The sequence below is a fragment of the Serinus canaria genome, assembly GCF_022539315.1.
Source record: "Serinus canaria isolate serCan28SL12 chromosome 7 unlocalized genomic scaffold, serCan2020 HiC_scaffold_29, whole genome shotgun sequence".
Taxonomy (NCBI): domain Eukaryota; kingdom Metazoa; phylum Chordata; class Aves; order Passeriformes; family Fringillidae; genus Serinus; species Serinus canaria.
Genome location: NW_026108147.1, coordinates 3,751,056 through 3,764,565, shown reverse-complemented (window position 1 = coordinate 3,764,565; position 13,510 = coordinate 3,751,056). Strand labels below are relative to the sequence as shown.

The 13,510-nt window shown below is 47.9% G+C and overlaps 1 protein-coding gene across 7 annotated transcripts in view; it reads left to right on the top strand.

Moving 5' to 3' along the window:
* Positions 1 to 13,510, top strand: part of AGAP1 (ArfGAP with GTPase domain, ankyrin repeat and PH domain 1) — a 323,709-nt gene that overhangs the window by 150,563 nt on the left and 159,636 nt on the right. For 6 of the 7 annotated variants that reach the window (XM_050987588.1, XM_030231113.2, XM_050987587.1 and 3 more), the window contains exons 8-9: positions 3,612 to 3,767; positions 9,629 to 9,721. In XM_050987588.1, coding sequence (XP_050843545.1) covers positions 3,612 to 3,767; positions 9,629 to 9,721 — 249 coding nt within the window. The remainder of the gene's footprint in view (positions 1 to 3,611; positions 3,768 to 9,628; positions 9,722 to 13,510) is intronic. The other variant, XM_050987584.1, reaches the window with a different exon arrangement.

Genomic DNA, 13,510 nt, shown 5'->3' with positions numbered 1-13,510 from the left:
GGGCATCTTGGAATAAGTCTTTAATTTACTTTTTACAAGTACAGACCACTCACTTCTGTATCTCTGTGCTCTGCATGTCTATCCCACTCTTCATTCCCACGTTTCCCTGGGCCTTGACAATCTTCCTAGGCATGATGTGCTTGTATACCATGCTAAGTCTAATTTCAAACAAGAATTGAGTTCCCTTTTCCCTCATAATACCCCACAGAACCATTCCTTTTCCCTGAATTCATCCAGGTGCTGGAGAAGTTGCTTGTCCTTTACACCTGACATATCAGGTGTAAGACATTAAGACATTGCCTTAGCAGAATAGTGCCAATAAAAACATTTCCAAAGGGCTGTTTCCTCTGCCCAGCCCCTGGAAGTGGAGACCATCTGGTTCCCAAACCCATGAGGCTGCTCAGCCCCACCTGTGCTCCTCAGTGCCTCTGTGTGGGGGCTGGATAACCTGCTGAGGAGTTACCTGTTGTAAAAACAGCTGGAAAAGCCTTTGGCACAACAGCTGCTGTTGTTTGTGTGAAAGGCTCCAGGCCCCTCTCCAGAGAAACTGATGTGCAGATTCCAGCCAGGAATCCCCAGCAGTGAGCTGCAGGTTTGAAGGTAGAGATGGAAAGATTGTTTTCCCAGTGACTGCAATTCCTAGGAATCTGCAGGCTGTGTATGTTTTCACACTGGCTGGCTTTCCTGCAATTCCCTGTTCTGCTGTGAGAGGAGATTGGAAATGGCACCATGTTTCCATGTCTGCCTGCTCTCTGTGCGTTCCTCTAGGACAGAGGGACCTTACTCACCCTTTGCTGAAGGAATTTTCCTTGATATCCAATCTAACCCTCAGTTCCCTCTCCTCCTGTCCCTGTTCCCTGGAGCACAGCCCGACCCCCCCCGGCTGTCCCCTCCTGGCAGGAGCTGTGCAGAGCCACAAGGTCCCCCCTGAGCCTCCTTTGCTCCAGGCTGAGCCCCTGCCCAGCTCCCTCAGCCCCTCCTGGGGCTCCATTCCCTGCCCTGGACTCTCTCCAGCCCCTCAGGGTCCCTCCTGCAGTGCCAAGAGTTGTGTTTCCTGGTCAGCAGTATCATTCTCCAAGGAGATCTGCATTATTCCTGGGAAGGTGTGGGGCTTAACATCCACTACAAAGCTGCAGCTCAGGTGTGGCTGCCACACAAACTCTCTCCTTACTACCTGTTGTAAATCTGTAGTGATGCATTATTCATTGCACAATGCCTCCAGACAGTTTTTACCACAACATGATGGTCCAGAAATGTAAATTAAACTACTAAAAGCAAAGTGCAGTCAGTCTGGTCATCCATTATTCCATTCTATGTGAGACCTGATTATTGGTTAGTGTTTTGGAAATCTTCTGGAATGTCAAAACTAAAACTAAAAGAGGAATGATAATGTATTTGATGCCACATAGATCACAATCCTTTTGTATTTACAGGGTTGTTTCTAAGTAACCTAATATTTATCTAGAACAAGCATTTTAGAAAACTCCCTGTGAGGGTGGGCAGGGCCTGGCACAGGGTGCCCAGAGCAGCTGTGGCTGCCCCTGGATCCCTGCCAGTGCCCAAGGCCAGGCTGGACAAGGCTTGGAGCACCCTGGGATAGTGGCAGATGTCCCTGCCCATGGCAAGAAATTGGAATTAGATGATCCTTGGGGTCCCTTTCAGCCCAAACATTCTGTGGTTTTTGCAAGCTATTCTCTCTGGTTGTGTTTTTCATTGTTCCAGCCAGTGGCTTAGTTTGAAATCACCTCAGAGTTTTATTTACAAAGTTGGAAATCCACTGGGCTTGGTGTGTGAGAAGAGAAACATTGCCTGCAGGACTTCTTTTATAGAAACTCTCTGTGTCTCTGGGAATAGAATATCCAACAGGTTTGTGTTGTCCTTTAGGAGTTACTTATAAATCACTTAGAAATCCTGGAGACAGCTGCAAAAATATAAAATGATGCTATAAAATGATGAAGGATTTAAGAGGTATAATTTTAGGACTCCTTCATGGTCTCCATCTGGGAAGTAGGCTCTTAGGGTATGAATCTGTTAATTTCAGTTAAAAAAGAATTAGATTTCCTTGCCACCCTTCTCATCTCCACCACATCCAGTGGTTTGGGAACAAGCTGCTACAGAGACAGGAAAAGCAGATGTGGGGTAATTGAGGCCACTTCTTCCCAGCTTGTCCTGCTCATGTGTCCCTGGTACATTCTCCAGTAGGACACTAAAAATGATCATTCCAGCTACGTTCTTTCATCTCCTTTGTTTTGTACACATCTCCCAGTTCTGCTGCTGCTTCCTCTGGCACTTGAGAGTGCTGTAAGAAATGTCTCTGCCCCCCCCCCAGTGCCTTCACCTCTGCTCCCTGCTTTGGGAAAGCTGCAAGAATCAGAAGAGAACTTGGAACATGCAGAGATTTCAGCTGGGGGCTGTGAGGGGTTGGCTCCTGCTTTTCCATCCTGACTGCTTACAGCTCGAGATCCCCATCCCCGAGGAGCATGGGGGAAGTGCCATGAGGAATCTTTCTCCTTAGGAATCTGGAAATAGCCTCTTACCACCTTGCCTCGCTTCCTCCAGGGATCTTGAGTGCTTTAAAGATGGTTTTCCCCCCGTCTCTGTGCATCCCAGGCATTTCTTTTCCCTCCAGAATTACATGTGAGTTATTGTCCAGCCCCTTCTTCCACTTCTGCTCCTCTGCTGAGTTTTCCATCCCCAGCAGGCAGAATTTTCCATGTTGTCCTGCCCCAGTCCCCCATGAGCACAGAGAGCATCTCCTCCTTCAGTGGTGGTTTTAGTACTTGTTTATGTCATGTCTAGTAAGTCCTTTTAAAGAAAAAAAATAATAATACTTTTTTCTTAATTACCTTTTGGTCCTTTCCATTCTGTCTGGTTTCCTCACCTTCCTCCTTTCAGGAATTTGTTACCTCTGTTCATTTATGGTATTATAGGCTCAAAGCTTGATTTCTTTCAGGACTAGGATGTAACATCACAGTTTTGGCTGCTTCAAATAAATTGGGATATCTTACTCAGAAGTTTTGTATCTTTGCACCAGTGGCTTCAGCAAATCCTGTGCAAGGCCAGGAGTTGGACTTGACTGTCCTTGTGGGAGAGTCTGTGATGTTTGGAATATGTTGGGATTTATCCAACCCCTTGATAGCCATTTCACAACCCTGAATTATTTTCATTTTCTTGATCAGCTCTCAGTGATCTGGTGTCTCCAGAGAAGTTTAACTCCAGCTATGCAGCTCCATGGCATTGGGTATTTAGAATTTAGTTTAGTAGAAATCCAGATTTGGAAGGCTTTCCCCAATGTTTTGCTTACTCATACACTAGAAAACAAAGGAAACTGTTGCTACCCAGTTAAGGTTATACTGTGCAGAATGAAAATGTGCCTGCTGTGTAAACAGAGCTATCTGAGTATTCAAAAAATAATGGTGGGGGAAATGTTCAAAGGCCTGGAATAGAAATGTGTGGAAAAGTGGCAGCAGGGCAGCCCTGCTGAGCCCCTGAGCCCTGGCTGCACTAATGCATAAATTTGGAGTAAATCAGGAGTAAATAAGATACAGCTGTGGATTGTCATTTCTTGAAAGCAGCGTACCACTGTTTAAAACTCCCTTTAATCCTTGCAGACCAGTAATGGAGGAGGGAGTTTAAGTGATTATTCCTCCTCTGTCCCATCAACTCCAAGCACCAGCCAGAAGGAGCTGCGGATTGATGTTCCTCCCACTGCCAACACACCAACTCCTGTCCGTAAACAGTCCAAGCGCCGCTCCAACCTCTTCACGGTGAGTCAGCCAGGGACCCTGCTGGGCCTTGGGGACACTCAGCCCCCTGCTGGGCCTTGGGGACACTGAGCCCCCTGCTGCCCTGGGGACACTGAGCCCTCTGCTGCCCTGGGGACACTGAGCCCTCTGCTGGGCTCTGGGGACACTGAGCCCTCTGCTGCCCTGGGGACACTGAGCCCTCTGCTGCCCTGGGGACACTGAGCCCCCTGCTGCCCTGGGGACACTGAGCCCTCTGCTGCCCTGGGGACACTGAGCCCTCTGCTGCCCTGGGGACACTGAGCCCCCTGCTGGGCTCTGGGGACACTGAGCCCTCTGCTGCCCTGGGGACACTGAGCCCCCTGCTGGGCCCTGGGGACACTGAGCCCCCTGCTGCCCTGGGGACACTGAGCCCCCTGCTGGGCCCTGGGGACACTGAGCCCCCTGCTGCCCTGGGGACACTGAGCCCCCTGCTGCCCTGGGGACACTGAGCCCTCTGCTGGGCCTTGGGGACACTGAGCCCCCTGCTGCCCTGGGGACACTGAGCCCCCTGCTGCCCTGGGGACACTGAGCCCCTTCTGCCCTGGGGACACTGAGCCCTCTGCTGCCCTGGGGACACTGAGCCCTCTGCTGGGCCTTGGGGACACTGAGCCCCTGCTGGGCCTTGGGGACACTGAGCCCTCTGCTGCCCTGGGGACACTGAGCCCTCTGCTGCCCTGGGGACACTGAGCCTCCTGCTGCCCTGGGGACACTGAGCCCCCTGCTGGGCCCTGGGGACACTGAGCCCCCTGCTGCCCTGGGGACATTGAGCCCCCTGCTGCCCTGGGGACACTGAGCCCTCTGCTGCCCTGGGGACACTGAGCCCCCTGCTGGGCCCTGGGGACACTGAGCCCCCTGCTGGGCCCTGGGGACACTGAGCCCCCTGCTGCCCTGGGGACACTGAGTCCCCTGCTGCCCTGGGGACACTGAGCCCTCTGAAGGGCCCTGGGGACACTGAGCCCTCTGAAGGGCCCTGGGGACACTGAGCCCCCTTCTGCCCTGGGGACACTGAGCCCTCTGCTGCCCTGGGGACACTGAGCCCTCTGCTGCCCTGGGGACACTGAGTCCCCTGCTGCCCTGGGGACACTGAGCCCCCTGCTGCCCTGGGGACACTGAGCCCTCTGCTGCCCTGGGGACACTGAGCCCTCTGCTGGGCCCTGGGGACACTGAGCCTCAGCCCCTGCAGCTGAGCTGCTCTGATGGCACAGGAATGCTGAGACAGAGCTGTGGACTCAGAAACAAGAACATTCTGGAATTGTTGTTGGGTGGTTCTGTTTGAGACTTAAACAGGAGTGCTTCTCCTGGGAAGAGAGGGTGAGAGGCTTGAGGGTGTTCAGCCTGGGGAAGAGGAGGCTCCAGGGAGACCTTAGAGCCCTTTTCAGTGCCTGGAGGGGCTCCTGGAGGGCTGGAGAGGGACTGGGGACAAGGGCCTGGAGTGATGGGACTCCACTGGCAGGGCAGGGCTGGATGGGATATTGGGAATTAGGAATTGTTCCCTGTGAGGGTGGGCAGGCCCTGGCACTGCCCAGAGCAGCTGTGGCTGTCCCTGCATCCCTGGCAGTGCCCAAGGCCAGGTTGGATGGGGTCTTGAGCAGCCTGGGACAGTGGAAGGTGTCCCTGTCTATGGCAGGGGTGGCACTGGGATCGTGTTGCAGGCTTCAAGCTCCTTCCCAAACCAAACTATTCCATAACTATTCCACCCCATTCTGCTTTTCCCACTATATAGAATCAGTTCACTCTTTTCTTCTCCAGGACTAAAAAAAGATGATGGAGATTAAAGTAACTTTTTTTTCTTTCCAAGCCTCCTGTTTTTTGCTTCCTCGAGAGGCCAAAAAAACCCCAAATTAAACATAAATAATGGAATAGAAAGCTGCCTGGTGCAGTATGGTTTCTGTTTTCCAGAAGTAGTTAGGGAGATGCTAGTGAAGCCCTGAGTAAAGGTTTCCTTGCTTTAAGCCCTCTTGCTGACAGCTCTGGGATCGTGTTGCAGGTGTAACTGGGCTTTGTAAGCAGCTTTTTGACAGGTCACACATGTCACAGCAAACTCAGAATGGCTGTGGGCTCTCGTGTAACTCCCCTGGGGGTTGTAGCTACTTGTTAGTTGTGTTTAGGAGCCCACAACTTTCCTGTCAGCATGGAGAATTTATATATTTTTATTTTAAAGGTGCTCACTTCTCCCATACGAACCCGAAAAAAACATTTCCTCAGACTCTGAGGGAAATCTGAGCTCTCCACCTTCAGCAAGTGGAATGTTTTATCACCCTTTTGGAGCTCTGGGTGACAGCACAGAGCCCCAGCGACCCTGTGTCCATCCCAACAGAGGTATTTTGATTTAAACCCACATCTCCCACTCTTACGAAGGAGAGGAGGTCATGCATTTGTGTTTGGGTGCAGATGTGTAGGTGCAAAACAACAGGGAAGAAGTGCCTCAGCTTTGAGTCTGGTATTTGATAAGAGCTGTGCAGATTTCCTCCCATTGGTGGGAATAACCTGGAGTTGGGTGGGAGAATTCCAGAGTTGCCAGCCCCACTAGATGTCAGTGTCAGCCCAGGAACCAGCAGCAGGCAGAGCTCGGGAAGCAGAGCTGGGATGCTGCTGCATCCCTGAAAACATCACTGTCCATCCATGGCTGGGCTGAAGGATGTGTGAGGGGCTGCCAGGGCTCTGCAGGTGCTCTTGGCACTGGGGAAGCCGGGAATGCTTCAGTTTGGAGCAGCTGTAAATTTGGGAAAGGGAGGAGAGAAAACCAGACCCATCTACAGTCACAGGAAAGGTTTGGGAAGAATGTTAAGTCAGCTGTAAACAGACTAAAGCTCTGTTTTGTGATAATTAGTGAGAGCCATATTTACTAACGTGAGAGGGTGTTGATAGTTGTCTTATTGTCTGATAACTGGGAAAAATAATAATAATTTGCCTTTGCAGATTTAGTTGTGTCTTTTAAGGTGGGTGTAGTGAGATTGTTTAATGAGTTGCCCTGTAATCTATGTCGTGAAGTACTTAACACCCACTCTGCTGTAACCCAGCTCTGTGCCAAGTTACAACCTGGAATTATTTAATTGAGTAAATAGATAACTGCACAGAAAATGCTGGTTGTGAACAGAGTGTGTAATTAAATTATTTTACTGTTTAGCTCTGGGTTTCTTGCTGTGCTTCTCTTCCCAGTCACTTATGCCTTTATCTCTTACAGAATCAGATATATTTCTGTTTAATAATTGCAAATTACTCCTTGTTATCTAGCACAGGTAATCTCTTTAGTTATCTTTAGATCTTCTGTTGTTGGGAGAGGACTGGGCTAAGTAGAAAATATTTGATTCTTGTTAATTACAGTTTTTGAATTGGAATAGGGATGAGAATTTTAAACATATTCAGTGCATCAAATGCAGCATCTCATCTTTTTGACATTGAGTATTAATGTTTGTTGTAAAGCTGTTGTTGCAGCAGCTGATTTTCCCCTTGAGTGATAAGATAGATGAAATATTAGAAGAGTTTATATCCTTTGTTTTGGACAGTGTGATAACAGGGACCACCAAATAATCTTGTGTAGGGCAGGTGAGGATTTAAAATGCATTTATGAGGTTCACTGAGCAAGAAGCTGGTTCTGACCATGTCTGATCCCACTTTGGGTGAGGGAATTTCTGGCACAGAAAGGTGCATCACCTTTCCCACATTCAGTGTTAGCTGTCTTACATATTTACAGAATTCCAAGGGAGTTTTTCAGACTTAAAATGAGCCTTCTGTCCCAGATCTACTGTGAGAGATGAGTATTTTACTTTTGGGGTGCTCAGCACTGCTGATCTGGGTCTGGTTGTGCCCAAACTCAGCTGTGACATCTTGGGCCAGGTTTTATGTGGATTAAGTCTGTGAGTCACTTCCAGTGCAATGGGGAAATCACTCCAGTGATATTTGTGCAGGTGCTTTAATTTTTCCAGACTTTTTTTTGGTTTTCTGGCACCAAGTTTTAAATAGAACCGTTTATTGTGTGGATGTGCCATCAGGAAAAAGTCCTGGGAAGTGTTGCTCCAGCGTGGTTTGGAGTGGATTTTTTTCTGCTAGGATATAAGACATATTGTGTGTGTCATAGGTACAAAAGCATAAAAGATCAGATTTCTGTTTCACTGCACAATTTATCTTTATAAATAGCGGAGCGTGCGAAGATTCTCCCCTGGAAAACGTCAGGGATTCTGTGAGAACGAGCAGGTAGGAGGGAATCTGCAGCCAGAAGGGAATCTGCCCAGCAGAAATCCCTACATTTCTGTACTTTTGGCATTTACCAGTGTTTTGCACACAGACATTTCCCTTCCACATGCAGCCTGTGATTTCCAGCTGCAGTAACTTTTTAGGGAATGGCGATGATTTAAAGCCAGAAATGAAAAACAGCGCGTAGATATTCAGCCCGCATTTCAGAGGCAGGCTTCTTTCTCTCTCAAAAAAGTCAGATAAAAAAGAAACATTCAAGTTGACAACTCCCCTCCCAAGGATTTGGGCACCTTCACTGAGTTTCTTTACAATGTCACTTACGGGCGCCTTGCGCCATTGAAGCTTTGTTTGGCCTTGTATTCTTGGGAAGTGGCACTTTCAGAGGCAGAAATCTGTCTTGAAGGACGAGGAACAATAGTTATCCTGCACGCTGGATTTCATCCCTCCCACTTGTTTTGCTTGCTTTCATTTGTTCTTTGTTTAATTCCCCGGCACGCCATTCCATTGCCCCGATCCATAGTAACTGGCCAGCGGAGCCCGTTCCTGGCGGCAGCGCGGCATCCCCGCTGGGCGAATGCGCTGCTCAAAATGCTCTCACTCCAGTCCTCCCTCCCCTCACGCCCGAGGGCAGCTGCTCCTGGGTTTTATTCTTCCTCCCACCCCTTTGTGGCATGGAGGAAAGGGGCATTAGTGATCCACTCCTGATTCTCCTCCTGATTTCGGCGGCGTCTCTTCCCGGACACCGCCAATGGGCTCCTTTCATACATCAGCGCCGAGTCGAAAAGCACGCGAAAATGTTTTCCCATTTCCGATGTTGTGTGAGTAATGTTCCCATTGGAAAGTAATGGAGTGAAGTTGTCACTTGTCAGCGCAGTTATTAAGGAGGATGACTCTCAGGTCTTCTTTTTGTAATAAAATAAATCCGTCAAAATCACCGCGCCCCGTGCGTTCTGTCGCAATAACGGGCTGCGATCTGAATAACTTCTTCACATTCCCACAGAACTTGATAAAGTCATGAAGGGAGCGCTGTGACCTCACTCCTTCCAGCCTTGGAGGAAGCCAGGATAAAGCAACTCGGGTTTTAGACATTGGTGAAATTCTCCTCGTGCTAATTTTTCCACACTGTGCTCAGATAACTTTTTCCAGTCGCTGGCTTTTCTTGCAGTTCCAACTTTCTAACTGTCCTGAATCAGAAAAAAATAATAAGCTGAAGTCCATATGGTCAAATCCAGCATTATAAAATCATATTTCTAAATAGTTGCTGACATTTCTAAGGGCCACACAGGTGTGAATTAAATGTATGCATGGCTGTATTAAATTTTTTTAATGAGGAGATGGCACATTGATTCTCCTTTGGAGCTGCTGTTGGATACTTCAGAAACGTGTCCTCTGATTGTGGGTCTTCAGGCAGCGAAGCTGTAACACTTTAAACCCAAATGCATTTCAAACTAGTGGATGGTTGAAATTTATGGCTGGTGGGTGGGAAATTTATTCCTTTTTAGGATGGTTGTATACTTGTGTAGATTCAATTCTGAGCCTATATTTACCTGCCAAAGTATTTTTTAATTGCCCCGAAAGAATGAAAAGGCAAATAAAAGCATCCTCTGTGTGCATTTAATGGAGCACAAACTTTTCTTTTCGCTCTGCAGTCTCGGAAAGGGAGTGACCCAGACAAAGAGAAGAAGGTCCTGGAGAGCAGAACAGACAGCATTGGAAGCGGCCGTGCAATCCCAATTAAACAGGTAATGCCGAAATAGTTGTATTTTTTTTTTTTTTCCTCTTCCCTGCTTTCCATAGTTGGGAGACAAGACACACCTCGGGTCCAGGCATGGGCGAGCGCCCCAGCGGCGTTTGATGTGCGCCGGTGATGAATGTGGAAGTCACTCACTTGACATCAATTAGGAGAGGTTCCTATGTGTATTAAAATAGGATCATTAGAATAAGAAGAGGGAAAATGTGACAACAGGCCTAATGAAGTGCAGTCTGCCGGCCTGCATATGGAGCGGGTTTCTAGGCTGTGCTGGCTTCAAAGCTGCCTTTGTAGAGGGGGCTTTGATTGGGCCGAGTGCTGCCAGGCGCAGGGTAAATCAGATCGCTCGACAAGAGCCCCTTGTGATGGCAGGAATAGCCTGATGTGGCCCTAATTTGCTACCACAGACGGACATCTGAACACAGTTTCAGGCTGCTCCCTAACAACGAGGCAATTAGTTGTGATAATCATGGCCGGTGTGTCAGCTGCGCGCTCTTGTTTGTAATTTGCTAATGAAGGAATTGTAACTTTGATTAGGTTCAGTTTCATTTAGACCTTATTATATAAGAGAACGTTTACAGCTGTAATGTGTGGCCTTAATTAAACTTTCTCATTACACAACAGGACTTGAAGCCGAGGATTTGTTTTGGTCTGTTTTTGCTAGCCGAGATGCACTTTCATTAGCCTGGAAACTCGATGCTAAATTGTAGCTGGGAACGCTCTTTGAAAGGCAAAAGCAGTGCCAGCGTTGGATGGGAAGTATTTGGGCAATGAGATGATTTACTGCTCAAATGAAATGGCACTGGATCCATGTGGTTGAGATCTCCACATTCCCATGGAATGCTTCTCACACAGTTTCTCTGTCAGTGTTTGCAAGTGTTTACTCACGTGTTAGAGTTGCCTTGCTAGAGATAAGCTCCCTTGCTTTTCCACTTCTTTTCTTTCCAGTTGTTTTGGTGCCTTTCCTGCCCTCCAGAGGCTCACTGGCCTCTCCTGATCTTCCCTCAGCCCGTGCCTTATCTGCCAGGTAGCCCTGGATGTCCTGTGTGGAGCTGGGTTTACATATTTTGGGGTGTTTCATGTTTTTCCTCGTTTTCTGGATGCCAGAAGGAGTTGATTTTGTACCCTTAACTATTAGCTGTGATTCTTCTTCCTAAAGTCATTTTAAAAGACCTTTTGGGACTATCAGGCAGCAAAAATGCTGTCGTGTGTGAATCTCTAGTAGGCAAATTTTAATCAAGCACGCTGCAATCCAGAAGAGCAGTTTGAAAGCAGAGGAGTTCAGTATTTGGCTCTGCATTCAGGGGAGGAGATTCCAGGCATTTAAAGCAAGCTGCAATTTTATTTTCCTACAGCTTTTGTATGGTACAGGATGGGTCAGACCGGCTGCAATCCTTCTGGGTAATGCTGATTAAACAAAAGTGCAGCTGAGGATGTAAAACTGAGGAAGAGATGTGCCAGTGTTTATTCCAGGCATACATACTGTTCTTTCCTGAAATGCTGTTGTATGGAATTAATTGGATTAAAAATGCACTCGTAGGAAGAGTGTTGTAAGGTAAACATTGTGAGTGTGATTGTGCCACAGTGTGTTGTAAAGAAATAGCCCTTACAATATCTGGAATTTCTGTGTGGAAAAACTCTCCTTGCAGCCCTGCTTGTGTACCAAATGCGATCAATCTTTTGGGAACGTGTCCTCCTTGTTACTAATCCCAATTATGGTAATTTCATTTTGCCACATACCCACAAACCCTTGATGTGCATCCTCAGCAGGTCCATCCTCTGCTTTGGGCTTTGGGCTGGGAGCTTGGGAGGGTTTTGCAGTGCTGCAGAGTGGCTGCTCCCAGTGGGATTTCACATCACTCTCAGATGTCAGGAGGGGAGATTCTGGAGGTCTGCTCAGCAGGGCTGGCTCCAGGTTCAGTTGCTGATACAGCCACGTTTTTGGGGGCTCAACAGGTGCCAGGTCCTTGGAGCTTGTTGAGTTTGTGAGGTCCCCAGGATGGGGTGAGAGATCAGAAATCTGACTCCATGTTCTCAGAAGGCTGATTTATTGTTTTATTATATTAGATTATATTAAAGCATGCTATACTAAAACTATACCAAAGAAAGAGAAAGGATACAAACAGAAGGCTTAACAAGAATGAATGATAAAAACTCCTGACTGACTCCTCAGAGTCTGACCCAGCTGGCTGGGATTGGCCATTAATTAATAACAATTCACATGGAACCAATCAAACATTCACCTGCTGGTAAACAATGTCCAGACCACATCCCAAAGCAGCAAACACAGGAGCAGCAATCAGATAATTATTGTTTTCATTTCTCTCTGAGGCTTCCAGGAGAGGAAATCCTGGCCAAGGGATTTTTCCCAAAATATGACAGTGACAGGAGCTCTCTGAGGCAGCAGAAATTCCTGCTGGGAAAGTTGGTGCCTTTTATTTCATGCCTTAACTGGGAATAAGACAGATGTGGAAGGGAACTTCTCCACCTAAAAACCTTCATGCTGCTGTTCTTCTTAAGTTGAGAAGCCCCTTCCATCATGATGTTTTCTGTGCAAATGGAGTCACAGAGCATTCAGGTTGGAAAAGCCCTCTAAGATCACCAAGTTCAGGGTTGAAACAAGCACTGCCCAGGCCACCACTGCCCCATGTCCCCAAGCAGCACATCCTCATGGATTTTAGATCCCTCCAGGCATGGGGACTCCACCACTGCCCTGGGCAGCTGTGCCAATGCCTGACCACCCTTTCTGTGAAGAAATTTTTCCCAACAGCCAACCTGAACCTTCCCTAGTGCAACTTGAGGCTGTTTCTTCTTGTCCTGTCTCTTGTTGCTTGGGCTACTTGGGAATAGAAGGAGAAATCTGGTTTCAGGCTGCAGCATTCCCAGGATTGCTGGGAGAACAAAACTCAACAGCAAAAAAGTTTCACCCAAAAAACCAACAACAAAACCAAACCAAACAACACCCCACAAACAAATGATAAATCCTCCAGCCAAAACAAGTTCCTTGGAGGCTGGAAATGTTCTGGTTTTGAGGAAAAAAATGGAATCTGTCCCAGCATTGTGAAAGAGTTGCTGCTCATTTTGGGCCCCAGGGATGGACCTGCCCAGCTGCCAGTGGGTTTTGGTCAAAAGAAGGCAGGAGTTGCAACCTGCTCCTGCATTCCTGTTCTTGGTGCCTGAATCCCTGGGGGTTTAAGGGAAATCCCTGAGAGTTTGGGAGAGTTTGGATGGAGCAACCTGGTCTTGGGGGAGGTGTTCCTGCCCGTGGCAGGGTGTTGGAATGAGATGGGCTGTAAGGGCCATTCCAGCCCAAACCATTCCAGGTTCCATGAAGGAGGTGAAATTGTGAATAGCCTGTTTCCCACCTCATTCCTTCAGGATTTTATCCTTAACTCACAGCAGCCTGGTCAAAAAGAGTTAATGTTCTTATTCTCTGTGTCCTTTCTACATGGTAAAGCTGATTTTTCACTGCAGTGCTAAATTTGGTTTTATTGGGCTAAGCCATATAAAACCGTCCTGATGACCCTTCCTGCTCCCAGCAGAAACCCAAAATGTAGGCAATGAAAACCAGGCTTGTTTTTAAAGGGTGGCTGCTTGCTCCTGCCAAAGTACTCTTAAAGTGAGTGAAATTTTGGGAAGGCAGGTTTCCTGGGAAGGTGCCAACACCTTGTGCATGCACAGCCACATCAGCAGGTCTTAAATCCTGGATTTTACCAGCTGCTGAGAACTGGGAATGGCAGAAATTTTAAAAAATTATAGAAAATTTCACTTGTGTGCTATT